General features: G+C 47.8%; 1 protein-coding gene across 1 annotated transcript in view; it reads left to right on the top strand.

Annotated features, from left to right (window-relative positions):
* Positions 1-8635: 8635 nt before the first annotated feature.
* Positions 8636-22743, top strand: part of MYL3 (myosin light chain 3) — a 40375-nt gene continuing 26267 nt past the window's right edge. Inside the window, exon 1 of the mRNA XM_038390791.2 lies at positions 8636-8916. Within this exon, the coding sequence (XP_038246719.1) occupies positions 8785-8916 (132 nt within the window). The 5' untranslated portion in view covers positions 8636-8784. The remainder of the gene's footprint in view (positions 8917-22743) is intronic.

Genomic DNA, 22743 nt, shown 5'->3' with positions numbered 1-22743 from the left:
ATGGCAAGCTGAGGCTGCAGGGGAGGGGGGACAGCAGGGGAGGGGCCGGAGGTGAGCCTCCCAGGTCAGGAGCTATGGGGCCAGACAGGAGGGTCCCGCAGGCCATAGTTTGCCCACCTCTGGTTAAGTGCTTTCCCTCTCCATTCAGTGACTGACATGGTATGTGGTGGGGTGAGAAGTGAAGGAACATGAACATGCACCAGCTTCTGCAGGCAAGTCAGCAAAAGCCTCTCTGCTATCCTTCTCCAGGAAAGATGCTGAAAGTGAACCCTGTCTTAATGCCCCTGGGATCTCTTTTAGGTCTCGTAAAAATGTTTCCATCAAACCTAGTTTTAGATGGAAAATTGAGATTTTTGACTACATTAAATTTTCGTAACACGTGTCTGCTTTCCATGGAAAATTTCATTTTTGGGGGGCTGGGGGGTTAAAAAAAAGCACCTGAAAACTGAAAAACGTTGGCTGAAAATCAAAATATTTAAATTCAAAGGTCCCGCTGTGGCACTTCACAGGTGCTGTAGGTCAGTTTCCTCGTGCCCGCATTTTCCCTATGGGCTGGCCTCCATCGCCCATTTTCACCACTCCCAGGAATTCCCATGGTGCACTCTCCTCACCTCTCTGTGAGACACGCAGGGCGTGTAGTCTGAGCAGGGAGCTGGACTGATGGAGGAGAATGGGAGTGTGAGACATCTGAACTACAACTCCCATGAGACACCATGGCAGCATTTCTGAATGGAAAGATTCTGGTTTGGTCCTGAAATATTTTGGCTTTTGATTTATTTATTTTTTGTCTAAAAAGGTGAAATTATCTGGGAAATGCCCGTTTTCCGATGAGCTCCACTGTCTTTGGTGATCACCCCAACCCAGCTCTCAGGTGGAACTTCTCAAAATGTAATAAACAAGAGTATTTCAGGAGATCCACAACAAGCCTATGCCAGAAGCTGGGAATGGGTGACAGGGGATGGATCACTTGATGATGACCTGTTCTGTTCATTCCCTCTGGGGCACCTGGCATTGGCCACTGTCAGAAGACAGGATTCTGGGCTAGATGGACGCTGGTGTGACCAAGTATGGCCGCTTTTATGTTGTATAAAATGCTCAGGTGATTCTGGAACAGCTTTCTGGCACAGAAAGCTGCCACTAACATCTGTTGTGTGAGCATCACTGAAAACAGAAAAACATGTTTTTCTGCACCTGAAAGTCAATTAATAGGAAGCAAAATTGTTGCTAATGCCTACTACATCTGTTGCTGCTCCCGGGATGCCATCAGAATAGCAATGGCATGGCAGCTAGGGATTATAGCAGTGGTTCTCAACCTGTGATCCGTGGACCCCTGAGGGTCCGCAGACCATGTGTAAGAGGTTTGCGAATGGGTGTCATTAACATAGAACTATGGTTTTCAACCTGTGGTTCACAGACCCTGGGGGTTCCAAAGATTATGTCTAAGAATTCCAAAGGGGTCTGCACCTCCATTTGAAAATTTTAGGGGTCCTCAAATGAAAAAAGGTTGCAAACCACAGGCTTAGAGCATTGAATTAGGAAATCAGGACTCCTGGTTTCTGCATCCAGCTTTATAATTGATCTCAAGCAAGTTACTGAACTTCTTTGTGACTTTGTTTACCAGCTTGCCAAATGGGAATAATAATACATACCCATTCCAGAGGGATTTTATTAGGTTTACATTGGTAGCACTCTGAGGTCAGGTGGAGGTGCTGGATACGTGAAACATTGTTGTCCCTACTGTGATGCAGCAGGAGAGCATTAGAAGGGAACCTTATTCCCTGTAGAGGGAAGAAAGTTTGCTATAAATTAATTAAAGCACCTGAAGCCAATTAAAGCACCTGAAGTCAATTAGAACACCTGAAGCCTGTCACATGATAAAAACCCCAGCTTCAATCAGACAAGAGGAGGAGTTGAAGCAGAGTGGATTGGTGTTGGAGCAGAGAGCAGTTTGGAGGGAAGCGGAGGAGAGTTTGGAGAAGTGCTGTGGTGGGCTAAGAAGACCAAGAACTTAGCTAAAGGGACACCTGGTTTGTGCAGAGGGAGGGCAGGAAGCCCCACAAGCTGAAGGGTAGGAGAGGGAAGTAGCCCAGGGGAAGGAGCCGCTAGTTTTAGTGGTTTACTGCTATCCCTAGGGCCCCTGGGCTGGGACCTGGAGTAGAGGGCAGGCCTGGGTCCCTCCCTCTCCACTCCCCTCCTCTAGGACACTAGTGGGGCAGTTAATACCCCAGTTCAGTGGCAAGGAATGGTGCCCTGACCCGCCCCCAAGAAGAGAAAGCACGAGACTCATCACAGTAGTGCCAGCAATTTGCCACCCTACATGGTGTGCCGCTCTTTTCCTGACTGAAGCATCCTTTCTTCTCTATCAGGGTGGTCCCCTCTGGTATCTGAGAACTGCCCATTTTTCTCTTAATTCACAACATCCACCCTTAAAACACCAAAGAGTTGGCTAGCCGGAGCTCTGACGAGATCCCATCCCAGAGCCGTGCATGGCTGAGAACACTGTTTAATCGATGACAAATTGCCTTGTGTCTTTGAAAAACAATGAGGAGTCTGGTGGCACCTTAAAGACTAACAGATTTATTTGGGCATAAGCTTTCGTGGGTAAAAAACCCACTTCTTCAGATGTATGGAGTGAAAATTACAGATACAAACATAAATATATACTGGCACATGAAGAGAGGGGAGTTACCTTTCAAGTGAAGAACCAGTGGTGACAAGGCCAATTCAATTAGGGTGGATGTGGTCCACTCCCAATAGTTGTTGAGGAGGTGTCAATACCAAGAGAGGTAAAATTGCTTTTGTAGTGGGTCAGCCACTCCCAGTCCCTATTCAAGCCCAAATTAATGTTGTTAAGTTTGCAAATGAATTGTAGCTCTGCAGTTTCTCTCTGAAGTCTGTTTCTGAAGTTCTTTTGTTGCAGGATGGCTACTTTTAAATCTGTTATTGAATGTCCAGGGAGATTGAAGTGTTCTCCTACTGGCTTTTGTATGTTACCGTTCCTGATGTCTGATTTGTGTCCATCACAGGACGCAACCACATCAGCCCAGTGGCAAATTAATGATTTTGCCGCCCCTAGGCCCTGAAATAATTGCTGCCTCCGCCCCCCCCACACCTCCTGGCCCCCCCGCCTCCTCCCCTGAGTGTGCAGTCGGGTCCTGCTTCTCTCCACTCCCTGAGAAGTAAATAGTGCTTGTGAGCGAAATAGCTCACAAGCTTTGTGAAGGAGGGGGGAACGCAGGGAAATAGCTTCGTGGAGGAGGGGGGAAGAGGGAGGGAACGCAGCACAGTCAGGAGAGGAGGCGGGGCCGGGGTGGGGATTTGGGGAAGGGGACCAATAGGGGCAAGGGGGGGGCTGAGAATGGGGGCAGGGAAGGGGTGGAGTTGGGGCGGGGCCGGAGGCAGAGGGCACGAACCGGCGCCGGGGGAAGCAGCCTCCGGCTGCTATTATAAATTTGCCGCCCCTGCAAATTTGCCGCCTTAGGCCTAGGTCTTGTCAGCCTAGTCATTAATACATGCATCAGCCACGCCATCAGGGGCTCGTTCACCTGCACATCTACTAATGTGATATATGCCATCATGTGCCAGCAATGCCCCTCTGCCATGTACATTGGCCAAACCAGACAGTCTCTACGTAAAAGAATAAATGGACACAAATCAGACATCAGGAAATCAATTTTCCCTCTCTTAGTAATGACATCTCTTCAGTTATTGGGAGTGGACCACATCCACCCTGATCGAATTGGCCTTGTCACTACTGGTTCTCCACTCGTAAGGTAACTCCCTTCTCTTCATGTGCCAGTATATTTATGTCTGCATCTGTAAATTTCACTCCATGCATCTGAAGAAGTGGGGTTTTTATCCATGAAAGCTTATGCTCAAATAAATCTGTTAGTTTTTAAGGTGCCAGCGGACTCCTTGTTGTTTTTGTGGATACAGACTAACACGGCTATGCCTCTGAAACTTTTGTGTCTTTGCTGACCCAGGGCAAAAAGCATCTCTGCTGCTCTGTAGCAAAGGCCTGAGGCAAAGCCCATTGAAATGGATGGAAAGACTTCCATTGACTTTAGTATCCTTTGGATCAGTCCCTAAGAGCACAGTGAGAAGTCAGCATTTCTTGGGCTCTTTGTTGCAAGTTACATTCTGTCTGTCCCCTTGTCAGCACCTGGGCGTACAATCAGACTGTGGTGGGCTTTCCAGTTTATGCGGGTTGACCTGACAAGGTCTTCCACCTGCACCATCAGTCCTCCACTGTCTTTTTATGAATATGGCTGAGAAATTAACTGTGATCTGTGAACTTCTGGATGCAGAAAATGCCTTGTTGTTATTACCTTGTAACCTCCGAGCTGACGAGATGCTGAGCTGCTGCTAAGCTGTCTCTGGCATGCCTGATATTCCCCTCTCTTCATGGCCATGGCCAATTCAGAAATAAGATCTGCTGGACGTTCAGTGGTCTGCATGAAATGAATTGGGGAGGAGGCTTGATTCCATGCCCCCAAACTGCCCCCAAACTGAGCACTCATTAGCACCCTCGGTTGGCTGATTCAGCCATGAGATCAAGGAGTAAATGGAAGTCTGAACTCCCCTTCCCACTCTCAGACCTGGTCCCTCTAGGCTGAGGCACATTAGAGGGGGAATGTGGTGGAAGCTTGTGTTGGCAATGCCTTTGCCGGACCCATGTTCTTTATTCATGGAGAACTTTTGTTTTCCATTTGGCACTTTTCTCCAGCAGTGAATTTCCCTCAAGACAGTATTAAAGTAAATGGGCACTTACCATAAAGGTTACACAACCTTTTAGAAGTCATAAAGGATGGCAGGATTTCAGCTACCACCCTGTATGGGGATAACCTGCTAAGTGGCACATGGGTGGTCACGTGCATGCAAAATGTGGTGGCACTTGATGCATCCTAGTTCTGTCAATGCTTGCCTTGCAGTATGTAGAGGAAGGCTTGGGATATGGCCATCACCTTCCCTCCCTCTGCTTTCAGCAAGGTCATGAACATCTATCTCTTCCCTCTCTGACCAAGTGGGGTGCTCGTGTGATTGCCACACTTTCTGTCCATCTCTGCACTTGTATGGCCTTCATTGTCACTCTAGCGCCTAATCTCCTTTCCCTGCCCTTCCTATTGCAGTAGAGCCAGTTTCCTGTGGCGGGAAGGGAAAGTTCTGCTCTCAATTTTGATGATGCAAAAACTGAACACTAAGGGCGCTGGATACGCCCATCGGTATGTCCCCCACATGCCTGTGTGGATTGATAGCACTGGAATCTGGCCTAAGTGAAATGAGTGGCTGGATCTGAGTGCTGCTCCTAGTGGGCTGGCATCTCTGTTACCGCTGGCACTAATGAACCCCTTGGATGTCAGTCCTGTAGGATAGACCAATAAGTAGAGCTCCCCTGCAGGGCAGCGCTAAGGCACATTGACATGGGAGTTTGTCCTGCCTAGGGTTGTCAGGTGTCCGGTTTTTGACCGGTGAGTCCAGTCGAAAGGGGAAACTGGTAGTGTCCGGTCAGCATTGCTGACCGGACACTAAACGTCCGGTTACCTGCAGTAACCGGTCTCTGCCTGCATGGGGCAGGAAGAGCAATAGCTGCGGCTGGAGCCTGGAGGAGCAGCTCTCTGCTCAGCTGCTCGTGGACAGAAGTGGCCGGCGGGCTTCTGAGTGGCTCCAGCCTCTCCGGCAGAGAAGTAGTTATGGGGTGGGGGGGGGATCCTGTCTGCCCCGCTGTCCCTTGATTGCTCCCCATCCCCTGGCTCCAGGCCCTGACCCTCCTCCCTCTGCCCTGCCATGTCCTGATTGGGCAGGCAGGCAAGCTCCACGTCAGCTCCTCCCAGCCCAGCTCTGTAGGTGGCAGGTGAGTCCTGGGACCAGGGGGAGAAAGCGATGATGGGGGGGGTGACAATGCAGGAAGCGGGGAGAGAAGTGAGCAGGGGGAAGGGCCTGGAGGAAGAGGTGGGGCTGGGACTGGGGCCTCGGTGGGGGTGGGGAGGAAGGGAAGGGACAGGGTGTCTGGTTTTCAGCAGCTAGAAAGTTGGCAGCCCCTAGTCCTGTCCCTTCCCTTTTCTGTGGATAGAAGGTGTCAGGCTCTAGGGCTGTCAAGCCAGCAATGCAATGTCCTTGTAGTGTGAGCAGACAAAATGTTGCCCTTGCTGATTGCTCTTATCTCTCACACTCCAGGCGAGGTGGCTTTGGAATAGCATCTGCCCTGGTAACTGGAGAAGCAAAGAAGGCTGGGAAGCTTTGAGTCGACATTTTCCTTTTAGATGATGGGAGGCTTGTCCGACTTTTGCCCCAGCGGGGTAGCCGCTCGTCCCGTTGCGTGGAGGCTCTTGAGTGTGTCATTTTAGCTGGAGCCCACCGCTTCTCGTACTTCTCATTTCACCTGGGCCGGGCCTGAGCAGAGACAACTGCAGACGGGAGCTCTGGCAGGACCAAATACAGCAGAAAGAAATGTGAGATGCCAGCCGGGCATGCGGCTCTTGTTGGCATTCAGCCTAAGATAGCTGAAGAACAGGTGACCTTCCATTTGGCAGGGGCTGTTGGTACGTATCATTTCAGTGTGCTAACCCGCCTGTAGATTCTGAGGCCTATGGATTGGCCTCCTCAGAAATGCCAAATAGAAGCTTTAATCCTTTCTACCTTCCTTACAAGCGGTGGAGGGTGAGGAGGTGTCAGGAGTAGGAACCAGTAAGATAACGTGAAGCTACTTTTCAAAAAAAACGATCCTCTTGTCTAATAATCCACAGCTCACTAGAGCTCTCTGGAAATCAGTGACTAGCCAGCGGAACAAGGAATGAAACTGAGCATCAGGCTAGAAAAGCAGATCAAGTGTCTGGATTATTTTCACATCCACCTTGGTTTACAGGAGGGAAATTCTGGCAGGACAACACATAATGGACAATCATGATTTTTCAAGACACACGAATAAATATAGTATGATTATTTATCATTTGTACTGCCAGGGCACCTACAAGTCCCAGTCATGGACCGGGTCCCCATTGCGCTAGGCGCTGTGCAAACACAGGACAGAAAAACGGTCTCTGGCCCAAAGAGTTTAAAATCTAGGTAGAAGCGAGACAACAGGTGGAGACAGACAGATGGACAGGGACTATAAGCTACCAATGACGTCAAACATAAATCAATGTAGGTCCCATTGGGGCTTGCCTGTTGGAACCCCGAATGTTGCATTAATCCAGAAAGAATGACAGAGTGCAAGAGAATATTGCTGGAACTGCTGGTCATCTGAAATACTGAGGACACTCCCAGTGCATTGTCGATCTTGAACTGGGGAAGTTGCATATTTCTAGGGATGCTTGAAAAATGGTGGTATTTTGAAAAACGTCAGGCTGCCCTAGTCCCTACGTTGATGGTGGTGAGTTTTTTTTTTTTAATCAGAACAAAAGCTGACATTATCAAAGCTTCCCTGGGAAACTGGGGCACACAGTTCCTGTTGTTTTTAACTCATCAGTCGAATCCTTAAGGCAGTTTCGGAAATCTCACCCACTATGGTGAAACCCATCTTTTAGTATCACACTAGAGTGCGAATGCTTGTGTATGTGAGCATCGCTGCGTTCCGCTGGATAAACAATGCCAGCTACATATCCGGCCACCTTGGCTTCTTTAATTTCCCTTGGGAGAGGACTGTATGTATATGCCAGGATTCTTAGGATCTGTCTACACTGCAATTAAAAACCGGCGGCTGGCCCATGCCAGCCGACTTGGGCTCAGGCTAAGGGGCTGTTTAACTGCAGTGTAGGTGTTCAGAGTTGGGCTGGAATCCTCTCTCTAGTCCCGGAAGGGTGGGAGGGTCCCAGAATTCAGACTTCAGCCCGAGCCCAATGTCTGCATCATAGTTAAAGAGCCCAAGCCCAAGTCAGCTGGCCTACGGGTGCCTAACTGCCGTGTGGACAGACCCGTTGTGCCTTATCCTATCTTAGGAATCAGAGAGCTGACATCTAAAATTGAGACCGTTCTTGTCTCAGATGGGAACTAAGGGTATGTCGACACTACCCACCGGATCAGTGGGCAGCGATTGATCCAGCAGGGGTTGATTTATCGCGTCTATCAGCCCCCGAGCGCTCTCCCGTCGACACCTGTACTCCACCGCCACGAGAGGTGCAGGCAGAGTCAACGGGTCAGTGGCAGCAGTCGACTCACTGCGGAGAAGACTCCCTGGTAAGTCGATCTAAGTACGTCAACTTCGGCTACGTTATTCACGTAGCTGAAGTTGCGTAACTTAGATTGATCCCCCCTGCCCAGTGTAGACCAGGGCTTAGACGGACAATCAACTAAATACTGTACAGAAAAGGCACAGAGCTCCATCACTTCTAGCAGAGCTGGTCACTCAGAAACAGGTGAGCTTTAAAGGTACCTGGCAGAGTCGACTGGACACAGAACAAAGAGATGGGAACCTGCAGTGTAATCCATTCCCCCCCCCCCACACACACACCCCAGAAAAATTTGATCAAGCTCCAACCTCATGCCTAAAATCCCCAAACTCTCTTTCCATTTCAGTGCTAATTCATAACAATGCCATAACCGACTGCTCTAAAATAGCAGGGTAAATGTCTTGTCCTTTTATAGCAGTGCCCCTATTGTGGGCCCTGGCATGTGATGGGCTGGGTGAATGACACAATGTGTGACATTAAGGGACCGGCAGGGATAAAGACCTCCGCTGGAGGAGTGACTTGTGCTCTGCTTTATCCTTGAGCAGCCACCCCTACTCTCTCTCTCTCTCCCTCTCCGTCTCTCTTTTTTCCCTCTTTGTAAAACAGTCGAAAAAGCAGCATGCCCCCCAAGAAGCCTGACCCAAAGAAGCCCGAACCAAAGAAAGAGGAACCGAAGGCAGCACCTAAGCCAGCACCACCACCACAGCCGGAGCCCCCCAAGGAAGTCCTGTTTGACCCAGCTAACATCAAAGTAGGTATCTTTTCGACCTAGTGCAGGAGGTGTGGCCAGGGCTGTTTGGAGCAGGACTGCTGCCTTCTGTGCATTATGAGGTTAGGGCCGAGCCTATCTGGAGTTACCCTTTGTCACTTGGCCAGGTCCTGCTGCGGAAGGTGGGCAGCAGGGGGACTGTGCCCTAGGGCCAGCTCTTGGAATCAAATCTGCAGTTGAGCAACATAATCTAACTCCCAGGGCTTCTCTTTTCCCAAGAGAAAAGCTGAGGGCTGAATTCCATTTGACAAGGGATACGTTCGATCCTCTTGCCTCCGGTTAGAGGCAAATCCATCCCCTTCCGCCTTTCCACACGGGGATGGGAAATCTAATGCTGCAAGGTTTGCAGCGCCAATAAGAAATACTTGTTTGCCTTAAAGCAAGTGAACAAATCCACCCCACAGTTTCTAAGAGCAGCACAACACAGTGGCATATGAAGCCTCAGTGTGCATGTATGCTAGGTATGCAGAGAGAAACCCGGGCGAAAGTCCATGCATACTGAGCGTCCTGCTGCCTTAAGGGACTGCCCCAAAGGATAGCCAAGTGCAATGAGCCTCATTCTGTTCTACCTTTCTTAGATCCGCTCTGTTACACAGCTGATCCTGTTGATCCCTTGAGTATTTGGTTAAGTCGTGTTTGTGTTTGTGTATATTTCCTTTACTATATAGCCACAGAGAGGGCCAGATGTTCAGTTGGTGTAAATCGGTGTCGCCGCATTGACTTCAGCTGTGGCTGTGTACATCAGCTGAGGATCTGGCCCGGACTGAGAAAGAGCAAGAATGCATCCAAATGTCAATGTCAGAGATGAATTACTGGAGGGTTTGCCCCGTTGGTTCATACAAAATTAATGAAAGAAATAAAGATTTGAAGGTGGGGCAGCTACATTTACCCTTCGCTCTTTCTGGACTGGATTGAAATCCAGAAGCCCGATAGATGTCTTTAGGAAGCACTTTCTCACACTGTTGGTGCATTAAAGGCTACGCAACAGATGGAGGCCAACAGGCAGTAGCAGGTCTGTCTGCAAAGGGTTTGCTTTTGAGCTAGGAAATGAAGGACCCACCGTGGCAATTCATGCAGCGAACTCCTGTGGGTACCTGAGCCAGATCCTCAGGTGGTGTAAATCAGAATATTTCCACTGACTGATTTAAAACGATGCCAAGGTGCAACAGCTGAGGATCTGGCCCATTGCTTTAATAATGATCCAACTTGTTGCTTGGGAAGTGTCCCGAGGGCTCTCTGCATTTAGGACGAGCAGAAGATTTTAAGGCATCAGTGAGAAAATGGGTAATTCCAGGGAGAGGGGGCCAAAAAACCTGCGGTGGAACAGCCTCCCAGCAGTGCAAATTGGTGTCACTCCCTTGAGTCAGATCCTCAGCTGATGTACAAAGTCCATGGGGCCAGACTCTCAGCTGTTGCATGTTGGCATAGTTTGATTGGTCAATGGAGCCATCCTGATTTACACCACCTGAGAAGCTGGCCCGGCTTCTCTGAAGAGACATTGATTAACTATCAGATGTGGAGGGGAGGGGAGCAATACCTCCAGCAGCCTTTCCTGCTAGTTAAAAAGTCAAAGCAAATAAAGGAACCGGGGAACGCCAGAGGACGTGAATGCATCATGCTGCTGCCAACGTGGGGTGCTCGTTCAGCTCAGAGCAACTTGGCCCACAGACAGAGTAGCAGAACATGGCGGGTGCTTTGCTCCCCTGGAGAGATTGTGACCCCACATTCCAGCTGAGGGTTTCTGAGAAAGAAAGAGCTGGGCTGGGACCTCCTCTGGTTTCTTTCACATAGCAAGGGCCCCAGACGTAACGGTCTGCAAACGGCGGACCAGGAAGAGGAGAACTATAGCATCCTAGTAAGAGAGAGGACAAACAGGCATAAAAGGACTCTAATTATGGTGGTTATGGGTCTAGTCTAAGACTTGGGAGGGGTAGGTTCCAGTCCATGCTCTGCCACAAATTTCCTGTGGGACCTTGAACAAGTCACTTAGCCTCTTTGTGCCTCAGTTCTCCATCTGTACAATGGGGATAACAGCACCACCCTATCTCATGGTGCGTTCTGAGCATCAATACATTAAAGGCTGCAAGGCGCTCACATTCTATAGTAATGAGAGCCATATTAGTCGGCTAGAGAGATGGGCATCAGTACATTCTAGAGCAGGTCAAAAATATATCTATATCTTTTAAATTCACCAGCTTTTCAAAATGTCTGAACACAGTTTCACGCCACTAGTTTTCCAAGTGAGCAGATTTTTCATTTTAAAATAAATACGCTGCACCTTTTCACCAGCGGAATGATTTTCCATCCTCCTCGACCAGAATTTTCAAATGCAACATTTTTCATAAAAGGAAAAAGGGCCATTTTTTTGGTGGGGAAGTGTAAAAATTTCCCAGGGGTGACATCTATCAGTCTATGGGATGGTCTCCATGGGAATCGACTGAAAGCCATTACTTGACGCATTTAAAACAAGACTGGCTAAACATTAGTAAATGCACACAGGGAGTGTAGCTACTCTGATTCTTGGGGCCAGACATAAATGGTCTTTTCTACCTCTAGCTTCTATCTTAATAAATAATGGATTAAAAGTCTGATCTTGCACTCCGGAAATGAATGGGACTTTTGCCATTGACTTTAATGGGTTCAGGATCAGGCCCTATATTCTTGTCTCTGTTCCATTAGTGTAAATCTGGAGTAACTCCATTTAATTCAAAGGAGTGATTCAGGAGCTGCAGTGGTGGATGGGAGCACAGGATTGGGTCTGACACTTTGGTTCTGTAAAGGACATCGAATGGGATCCAAAGCACATTGAAGTCAGTGGAAAGGTTTCTGTTTACTTCGGTGGGCAGTGGACTGGGCCCATGAAAAACATAAGACCTTCCCTGGATTTTGTCTCATTGTGACCAATATCGTGAACTTTCTGCACAGACTCTTGGCATTGATAAATCTGCACCCAAGCCTCCCTCCCCGAGGGATGAATTGTCCTTCAGATGTTCTGGAGCCAGAACATTGGGTTCTTTATACACACAGCGCAAACTGCCTTCACTCCCTGTAGCGTGCTTATAATGTTGCAGGGTGCCAAATTTTGTCCTGAATTCTGCTCCCATGGATTGCACAGGGCATAAATTGAGGCAGTATTTGGCTCCAGAGTGGTGCCTGTGGAGAGTCCAGGGGGTTCGTAGTCCAAAGACCAAGAGTAGGTCAGAGAATCATAGAATATTAGGGTTGGAAGAGACCTCAGGAGGTCATCTAGTCCAACTCCCTGCTCAAAGCAGGACCAATACCAACTAGGTCTATGCAGGGAGCTAGAAGGGCTGGGCTAATGGTCACCATTCCAGAAGCTTGGGCAGATGTCTCCATTCCACCTGCCCATCGTAACAATATTCACGAATGTACGTGTCTTGGAGACGGGATGGGCATGGTTTATTTTCATTGGGTGCCTACTGTCCTAGAACCTTGAAATCCCACCTTTCCTGCCCTGCAAGTTGCACACCTTGGTATAATCTTGAGTTTCTGGTTACAAAGCTCCCTTCCTCTTTTGGCAGGAAAGGAAGGATTTTAAGGCTCCGGGACTGCTGCAGCCATGAGGGAGTGAAGCAGGTACTGCAGTGGGCGACAGGGAAGATGAGTTCCCTACCCATTCTCAGAGGCATGGGTACAGTTCACAGGCACGGAGAGCATTCAGAGACTCCGTGCTGTGCCCTGGCAGGGTAGCGGAGGAGAGGCAGACTCAGATGGACAAGAAGCGGGAGGGGCGTGGGGTTTGTGTGTGCGTAGGGGACGTGAGAGGATTTCAACCTGTGAGGGTAGGTCTGTGTTTTGTATGTTGGCACATGAAAGTCTGCCACAGTTATAATTGTAAATGGCCAGTGACAGATGTATGGGGCTAAGGAATGGGGCTCATTTGAAAAGGGTAATGGACTGATTGCATACGAAAATGCAAAGGGGGCTTCTGTTGCCAGAAAAAAAGCCACTTGTTGGAAGTAAGATTGGAACGTCCTGGCACAGTCGTATTCCTGAAGTCTCAGTAGCTGGCAGATTGGCAGTCCTGGGATCCGGAGCCCTGTCTCCACAGAGCAGCATGGGCAGCAAAATTGCTGGCTTCTTCCACGCTGTCCATTACCCATGCCTTAACCCTGATCCACGTGGTCCACCCTAAAGTGAGAGGAGAACTGAATTTTATTCATTTATAGGCCCAACATGGCTACGACTACACTGCATACATTCTCCATCTGCTGTCATTCTTTGGCATCTGTGCTGAACCCTCCTTGGACGAGAGCAGTTAGGGCCAGGTGAGAAGGTTGCTTATGGGACATGAATCCACAAGAGATGGCTTGAGACCCACCAGCTCTGCTCATATCAGTCACTCAACAGCCATCAACTGATAACTTTAAATCATTACCAAATGGTGGGCCAGAACCTCAGCAGAGGGTGAGGTTCAGAGGGTGATTGATCAGCATGTTCTGAGAATCAGGGCCCTTTCTGGCATCTCAAGAGGGGCACCCAGAATCACTTGAGCAATCTTGCTCAATGGGACAACTCATGTGCTTGGAATTGGGCACGCACTTCAATACTTTGCTGAGCCAGGGCCTCGAACATAAACCATGTTCCTCCCTCCTGGAAGAATCCTACACATCTCTTTAAAGAGTTTGTGGGCCAGGAGGGAAAGAAAAAAAGGAAGCGACCCAATCTCTGTGTATTTCCTCACTTGGAAAATTGGTCAAATTTGTGTCACTTTTTCCAGGATGTTATAACAGTGCATGAGTTAGACACCCTCTCTGCTCCCCCAGTCCCATTGCACGGGCTATATGGTGCTCTGTGTAATGTCAGGAGGAGTGTAGCAACCAAAATCCTGACTCAGAAGGGATTTGCCTTGGATATGCCATGCAGCATACATGGGCACTGGCACAGTCATCCTTGAAGAGGTAGAGATTATGCTTCTGGCTAGGCAAAAGGTAGAGCCATCGCCTCACCCACCTTGGGGCACATGGCATCTTTCAGGATGCCAGAAGACATGAATCTCATTGGGGTTCTGGCTTGATCTGGCCCAAGAAGGAGGTGGAAACTTCTTATAGTCTCCAGAGGTTAGCTACAGTCTGGCCTTTCTCTCTTTCTTTCTTAGAAAATATATTTTAATCATCACCCCCATGATTATTACTGGTGCCCAATGCTGTCCAGTGGATTTATACTTGCAGAACAATTTCTCTTACGGCCCCCTCTGCTCACACACTTGTAAGTTTCAGTGGTCACCTGAAATTTTATTTCCTCTGCCTGTAAGTGATTTTTTTCCCCCCGAGAGTTTGAGCAAAAAGAAATCTGAGTCACAGTCTGTGAGTAGCAGTCTTTATTGACGTTTTGGCCTGGGCAAAGCACCTGATCTGAAGTTCACTGAAGTTTTCCCTTTGATTTCAATGGGCTTTGGCTTGGGCAGTGTTCATCAGGGTCCAGCAGCCACCCTTGGCATACACCACAGCTGAGGCCTGCCTCCCCTCTGCTCTTGTCTTCTATAAATGGAAGGGTCTTTCTTCCCCCGCCCCCGCCCCCGGCTGTGTCCCCTTTCTGTAACAGGAGGCAGGAAAGTGTGATGTTACACACAGCGCGTACACCCAGGGAGGGGGCATCTCAGCAAGAGAAATCCAGATTTGGCCTGTCAACACAATCTCTGTTTCCTCTCACAAGACTCCTCTTTTGCAAAGGGCTGCTGTCTTCAATTACCTTCAGCCAGTTTTCCCTTAGCATTCAGGAGCCTGCAGCCAAGACTGGGTCTGTTTTATGTAGGCAATACAGCCCATGCCATGCTTAGAATACCCTATTAGTAATTTACTCTGGCGCTTGTGGATGGATCCCAGCAGCAAAGATAATTGAAACACCAGAAAGTCAGAGGACAGTTCTAAAGACAGCTTTGCTCTTTTGTTTGCACCTTTATTTTTCACAGCGTCTGTAAAGCCAGAGGTATAGACCGTCCTCCGTCAGGCTGGGCACTGCTGGGCAGGCTTTTAATCATCGGAGAAAGCACTTTTTCCCCCCTCTCTCCTTTCTGAGCAGCTGGCTTGGGTTGACTTGAATCTGGCAACTAACTCTGCAGGAGTATGTCACTATCTGGTGCGGCGGGTGGTATTTGGACTCTAGGAAACAAGTGTATGCAGTAGTACTGGCCTGGACCTGACAGTTCCTTGGGGGTTGGTCATGTAAGGAAAGGGTGCAGGATCAAGCCCTTTCCTTGTAAGTAGAAATGGGGCTTGAGTCACCATAACTTGCTCCAGCTCTTGGAGCACAAACAGGCCCAATGTTGAGAGGTATTCCCGGAAGGGACTGGTTTTGAAAGATAGTGATGGGGAAATAGGGACAGGAGAGCTGCCAGGTTAGATACACAAAGGCAGATCGAAGGATCAGAAAGTCAAGAGGAAGAAAGGGTTTGTGGTTAAGGAACTGTATTGGACTCAGGAGATTAGAGCAACTGTGGGACCCCTTCAAGTATCACATGTGTTTCACCGTTTACACTAATTCAGTCCAGGTTATGGAACCACAGGAAACTCAGAGCACATTCAAAACTCAAGCTGGGGGGTCTTCAAAAGTAGACCCTGGGTTGCTTAAAACTGAACTTGGCATTGCGCAACTCCTGGCACAAACTACCACAAAACCAGCCAAAACCATCTATCTATCTATCTATCTATCTATCTATCTATCTATCTATCCCTAAGCATACCTGTCCATCCATCTATCCCCATACATACATGTCCATCTATCCAACTAATTATCTATCATCTCCATAGGTACCCATCTCTCTCTCTCTCTCTCTCTCTCTCTCTCATATACTTATATGATTCTCATCATCATAGTTTCTGGCTTGAATTTAGAGTCTCACCTGGCATCTCAGTTTGGTACCATAGTTTAGCACAGCTCTAAGTATCAGCATTATAGATGCCCCATGTTTGTAAATCTTTTTTGGGGAGGGGGGTTGCTTTAAAGTCATTGTCTGAGCTCAATCCGGATGTGCTGAGATTGCTACCCCTGCATTGCCAAGGTGGTGTCAGCCAGGTGAGGTCTGTGGCTTTTAAGGGTCTAACCCTAACAGGAATGTTCAGTAAAGCAGGAACGCAGGGATAGAGCGTGTCTGGACAAAGACACTGGTGTAATTAATCTAATGATAACCCGTGTCTAATAATGCTCAGAATCTGCTCCTGCAAAGGACCTGGTGTGAATCCATGGCTCAATCCAGCTCTTATTGAAGTCCATGGGAAACTGATTATCTTCAGAGAAGCTTTACTATCTGATAATCCTGCCTACTGATTTCAATGGCGCTACATTGGTTTACACTAGCTGAGGATATGGCCATTAATTTCAATGGAGCTACCCTGATTTACACTAGCTGAGAATACAGCCTGTTGGCTGTAGTCATCAATGTACTTGGGGCTTGGGGAATAGAGTAAAATACCTTCCTGACCCTCACGGGCAAGTTGATGGTGCTTTGCAGCATAAGGGTTGTTTAGTATTATCTTTGTTACCGTAGTCTGCATAGTTACAAATGTTATTGGTACCGGTCAGAAGACTGGGGACTAGCACTGTACTTCAGCTAGTAAACCTTGGTAGTGAAGCTTCCCTGATTTACACCAACAAAGTATCTTATTTTCTCTCTAATTGCATATTTATCTCACCTCATCACTGTAGTATCTGAGGTTTCAGAGTAGCAGCCGTGTTAGTCTGTATTCACAAAAAGAAAAGGAGTACTTGTGGCACCTTAGAGACTAACAAATTTATTAGAGCATAAGCTTTCGTGAGCTACAGCTCACTTCATCGGAGAACTTCATAATCATTACAAGTGTAGGGAAGTTTTACCCCCATTTCGCAGATAAGGAATGGAGGAACAGAGGAACTTAAGCATCTTACCTCAGGTCACACAGGCAATTTTTACCTGACCTGTGAATTTTACCAAGGTCTCCTGATTCCCAGTCCGGTGCCCTATCCACTAGCCCTCCCAGATCTTGGCCCTCCCATATCGATTCTTTTTAAAACTCGGCCACAATGTGCTGATGAGCAGGGAGCTATTAAAAGCACACTCTGGAGACCAAGCAACTCTGTAATAAGATCTGCATTTCTCACATAGCTGCTAAACCTCAATAAATGTGGTTTTAATCACTATTTGTTTAATGTGCAATAACTGTTCTATTAAATTTAAGTAAAATGCACAACTAAATACATGCAGGATGCTGGAGCCAAAGTGCTAAACTTTTCCCAAGTGACTCAAAAGCCAAACTGTAGGCATGGAGAAAAGGAGTACTTGTGGCACCTTAGAGACTAAAAAATTTATTTGAGCTCAAATAAATTTGTTAGTCTCTAAGGTGCCACAAGTCCTCCTTTTCTTTTTGCAAATACAGACTAACATGGCTGCTACTCTGAAACCTGTCATTATGCAAGTAGGCATGGAGTATTTATTTCACCCATAAACCAGTAAAACCTAAAGGGACTGAAATGTGACTCGGAGAGTACCATATACCAGTTCCTTTCTTGGCATAGCTTACTGACGCCGCATTAGGGGGTCAGAGCCTAGGGTCCACCCACTCCCTCCCTCCAGGCTGTGGCAATGCAGGTAGATAAACATGGGCTTAAAAGGGCTCCTTTCTTATGCCCTTTGATTTCCCGGTGCAGGTGTTTAGTTGGGTTCACAACTGAGCCCTCAGTAAGAGACAGCCCCTGACCCCAAGAGTTTACAATCTAAGTAGACCAGCCAGACAATGGAGGTATTAGTATATGGAGAAAGAATGGCTGTCAGTTGGGACAGTAGGCCGAGATGTGAGTTCAAGTCCTGACTCTGCCACAGACTTTCTGTATGACCTTGGTCAAGTCACTTAGCCTCTCTCTGCTTCAGTTCCCCATGTGTAAAATGGGGATAGTACCAATGCCGGCTTTTCATCAGTAGATCTCAAAGCTCTCAGTAGCATTACCCTGTTTTACAGATGGGGAAACTGAGTCACGGGGGAATGGGATGGGACTTGCCTAAGGTCACCCAGCAGCAGAACCCAGATCTCTGGTATCCCAGGTCAGTGTCTAGTCACTGGGCCCATTGCCTCCTCCTATGGTTAGCACTATGTCATAGCCATTGAGTTTAAGTCCAGAAGGGCCCACCAGACCATCGAGTCAGATGCCCTTTATGTCATGGGCCATCAACACCGCCTGGCCCCTGCACACAAAACCCAGCAATGGAAATGAGACCCACAGGAGACTAGATTATTATGTGACACAGGCAGAGAACAGGAGGGGCCAAGCTGCACCCATGCATGAGGACCCTGCAATGGCAGGGAAATGAACACTCGAAGGAGAGGTATTACTCCTATCCGACAGGCCCGGATTGGAGGCCAAGCGAAGTCAAGAAACATGCCCAAGGTCGTGCTACAAGTCTGGGCTAGAGCCAGGCAGCACACTCAGCAATCCTATCTTTTTTTTTAAGCTGGCAAGTTTCAAGGCTTGGAAAGAAACCTGGGAAAGGAAAGGGAAGCGATATGGCCAGAGGGACAATGCAACCACAAGCCCGTGCTAGAATTGTTCCTGAGCAAAATCCCTTCCTGAGTGTAATTTCATCTCCCGCTGTAGGCAGACATCTTATAAGGCATTGTTCCGTGCTCTCTCTGTCTGGCCTGTACTCCAAATCACAAGGAGTGGTAAGGGAGCAGGGGGGCATCAGAGGAACTAAATTTAAACTGAAAGCGTTAAGTTATGTCAAGGGTATGTGGTCATCCAGGAGCCAAGTTCTCCTGGATGAGATGGCTGCTTCCTAGAATCATGTATTGAATGGTCACGTACAGGGAGATGGGTGTTATCACTGCTAATAATAGTGCTCGAGGAAGATTCAGATGCATTCACTTGTGGCATCTCTCTACACTCAGGACCAGCGCCTCGGCTGGTGAAAATCAGCATCTAGCTCTTGAATTCACAAAATCTGTCCATGTCCAGGAGCTACTGACTTCAAGGGAACTACACCCATTTTCACCATCTGCAGATTTGGCCCATTAACTTTAGTGGATTTACACCAGCTGAGAACCCAGCCTATTGAGTCTAATGAAGCTACACTGATTTACACTAGCAGATCATACAGTCCATTGATCTCAATGCAGATGTGCTGATTTACACCAGCTGAAGCTCTGGCCCATTGATTTCAATGGTGCTGTACTGATTTACACAAACTGAGGATATGGCCTATTGATTTCAGTGGAGCTGTGCTGATTTACACCAACTGTGGATATCATCCATTGATTTCAATGGAGCTGTGCTGATTTACACCCGCTGAGGATATGGCCCTTTATGTCTCCCACCCCTTGGAGCTGGCTGCTCTTTGGGCAAGGAGCTAATGGCACATAAATACAGAGCTGGAGGGAGATGGCGGCATGACCTCCTTGGAGATTGAAGGCCTCTCTCCAGCCCTAAAGCAGGTGCAGCATGGGCGAGCTCTCCCCCATATCACCCCACTTATGTAGGGAGGGATGGCGCCCGGATGTGACGATGGCGTTCAGTCCTTGATCTCTCCCCTGAGACAGCCAGCTGAGCCTGCAAGCACGGACGTGCATGAGCACGTCCGAATAGTCACATATTAATGCCACCATCCATCAGACACTCACAGGCAACGCTATCATAACAGAGCCATGCCTATGACCGGCCCTAGGACACCAAAGCAGTGCTTATTACTGACCCTTTGGGAACAAAACAGTGCCTGTGTGCAACCCTGCCATAACAAAACAATGTCTAGAGAGAACCCTCCTTCTTAGCATCTGCGCAACATGCCTCAGGTGGCACGTGACCAGGATTCATCACCGAATTTGGTCCACTGGTTGGATCATTAGCTTCCCCTGGCCAGGGACTGATGGGGAGTGCAAAGTGAACGCTGATCCATGCCCTATAGAGAGAACCCTATAAAGACACAACTGTGCTTAGAAGCGACCTTACAATAGTAAAGTTGCACATGTATGATGGATGTGGGGAAAAAACATTGCTAAGGAAACAGACTTGAGTTGCAAACCCCTTCAGGGTTTACGGCTAGGGGTGGGTGAAAGTCTCATTTTCCCATCAGCTGGAATTTTGGGGCTTGGATCTGTCTGGATGTGGACACTTCCTCAGCCTGAGTTTCATTTTGAATCACAGGTTTGAGCCCAAACTGAAAGAAAAATACAGGCAAAAATTGCAGAATATTCACTTGGTTTAGGGTCCAAACTTGGCAAGAGAGTGGCTCCAGCCCTAATCCCACACGCCCCACAATCCATCTGAATGATTTGCGTCCTTTGAAGTAGAAAAGGGATAGACTCAGCTGTATGAATGCAATGGGCATTCTTTATGAGGCTGTTGGACCTAGACAAACTGCATAGTTCTCTCTGGCTTCTAACTCCCAGATTAACTAAACAGCCCCCTAATTCCCAGCCTGGACCACACAGTCATGGTCTACACCTCATTAACACTGCCAAAGTTTGAACACACCCATCTGGCTCCTACCTTCAAACATGGATGCTCTAATGCGCTGAACCAAATACCTGGATCCAAGCACCCCTGAGCTGTGGAAAGGTTTGGATCTGGGTTCAGCTCTGCAGCTGTGACCCACGTCTAGTTCAGCAGAATTTTTGATCCTCCTCCCTTTTTATAATTTGAAATATTGCTGGAAAAGGGCATCACAATTTTGACATTTCCAACAATACCAACCAGCAAACTTCGTCTGAGCTTCCCATTGTTTTAGTAAACTCCTCGATCCAGACTAAGTGTCTGGAACAGTTGGGATTACAAAGAAAACTCAGAACACAATAGAAAAGGAGTACTTGTGGCACCTTAGAGACTAACAAATTTATTTGAGCGTAAGCTTTCGTGAGCTACAACTCACTTCATCGGATGCATCCTATGAAGTGAGCTGTAGCTCACGAAATCTTATGCTCAAGTAAATTTGTTAGTCTCTAAGGTGCCACAAGTACTCCTTTTCTTTTGCGAATACAGACTAACACAGCTGCTACTCTGAAACTTGTCAGAACACAATATTTGTCAGTTTGCAATGAAGAGTGTCCTCTGTAGGACAATAATAAATTACAGTAATGGGTCCAATTGTGCCCCGGGGCAGATCCATTGATGTGATGATTTGCTCAGGGGATCAGTTTGGACCATTAAAGACCATGGCTGAATTCCAGGATGATTATTTCAAGAAAGGCATGCCGGTTGACTGCCAACTCTGAAACAAAACCAGAGCTCTTTCTAGTGCCAATTCTTTATCGCAGCGATTCTTTGGAAGAACCAGAGTGACCCTAGTTATTCAGGGACGCGGTTACACAGCACGGCAGGCAGTGTGACATTTCTAGCTGGCTAGCTATGATTTACCCTGCTGGAATTTTAATACTGCCAAGTGCAAAGGCACTGATTCAACCTACAAAGAGCCTGGATCCTCAGGGGCACGTTGCACCATTCCAGTGTAGGTTGCACTGTTGGGACATTTGTGTCACGATATCAGGAGGCCTTAATTGCAGCATCAGGAAGTCAGACTGGTAGGGCCATGATGGTGGTGGTGAGGCATCAATGTGTGCCAGGAAACCTGTAAGGGTATGTCTAGATAATACTTAGTCCTGCCCTGAGTGCAGGGGCCTGGACTAGATGACTTCTCAAGATTCCTTCCAATCCTTTGATTCTATGATTGTGACAGATATTGCAAGCACAGTCAGTATCTTTGGAGACCTTGTTGTATTTGACATTGAAAGCATGAAAATCTCAAAAAGCCATTATATTGAGATGGACCAGGCAATATTAGTTGTATTATACTCATAGACTTTGGTATCAATACAGGTGATGTGTATTTGGGGGTTCCCGGAATCACGACGGGGTGATTAATGAAAAACCTAAGTCTGTCTATAAAGCTTGACCGTCAGGGCAGGGCAAGGGCCTGGTTTCATCTCTTTTCCAGAGACCAAGAGACAAAGAGAGGGCTTTGGGTACAAAAGGTTGAGTTTAAACAGACCCAGGAGCTTCATTTTGATTCATTGAAGGGCCAGGCCCTTCTGTCCAAGGGGAGGTCCCAACTCTTCTTGAAGAGGTGGAAGGGACATTGGCCTACTGCAAAAGATGAGCAATTCCTGGTACATTTAGTGCACATTTAAACCCTTTTATTGTTTTATATGTTTTCTCTGTGATGCTTTTGCCCTAAGAATAAGTGTACTTTGCTTTGAAAGAGCTATGTGGTCACTATTGGTCTGAGAGAGAAAGCAAAGCACAGGTGCTTGCTTATAGGGTAGACTGGCTCACTGGGGGTATCACAGTACATGGCAGGAGGCTGTGAAGACTTAAAATGCCTGGTCAGAAAGAAGCAGGACACGGGTCCCTGCCCAAAGACACCATGTCTGGGGGCCTGACGCCAGACTGGAGACTGTTGGAGTGGACCATGGAGAGGGAACAAGGATACAGTTACCCTGAAACTGTGACAATGCTGTTTGTGTTGCTTTGTTGTGGGTTGTGCGGTTACTACTGCAGGTTCATAGTGTTGTAACTGTGACATCCCATGACAGAAATGCTGGGCTATAGAGCAGAGGTTCTCAATTTTATCCACGTGGGACCCAAAAGCCACCTGGGATTCCTTGATGCAACCCACCCACTCCCACAGTCCTTTGTGGAGCCATGGAAAAACAACATGGCTGTGTCTGAGAGAACTGTCTTTAGGGGTGAGAAGATATTTTGGACTCTATAGCCTAGTTAGTCCTGGACCTCTGCTATGTGACTCTAGGGAAATTCTGAGTCAGCCAGAATTCACTTTGGGGTATGTCTACATGGCAAAGAAAAAACTCTGGCTGGCCTGCACCAGCTGAC

The sequence above is a fragment of the Dermochelys coriacea genome, chromosome 2 (genome assembly GCF_009764565.3).
Source record: "Dermochelys coriacea isolate rDerCor1 chromosome 2, rDerCor1.pri.v4, whole genome shotgun sequence".
Classification (NCBI taxonomy): domain Eukaryota; kingdom Metazoa; phylum Chordata; order Testudines; family Dermochelyidae; genus Dermochelys; species Dermochelys coriacea.
The sequence above is the reverse complement of the archived record's forward strand: the minus strand, read 5'-3'. Positions and strand labels throughout refer to the sequence as shown.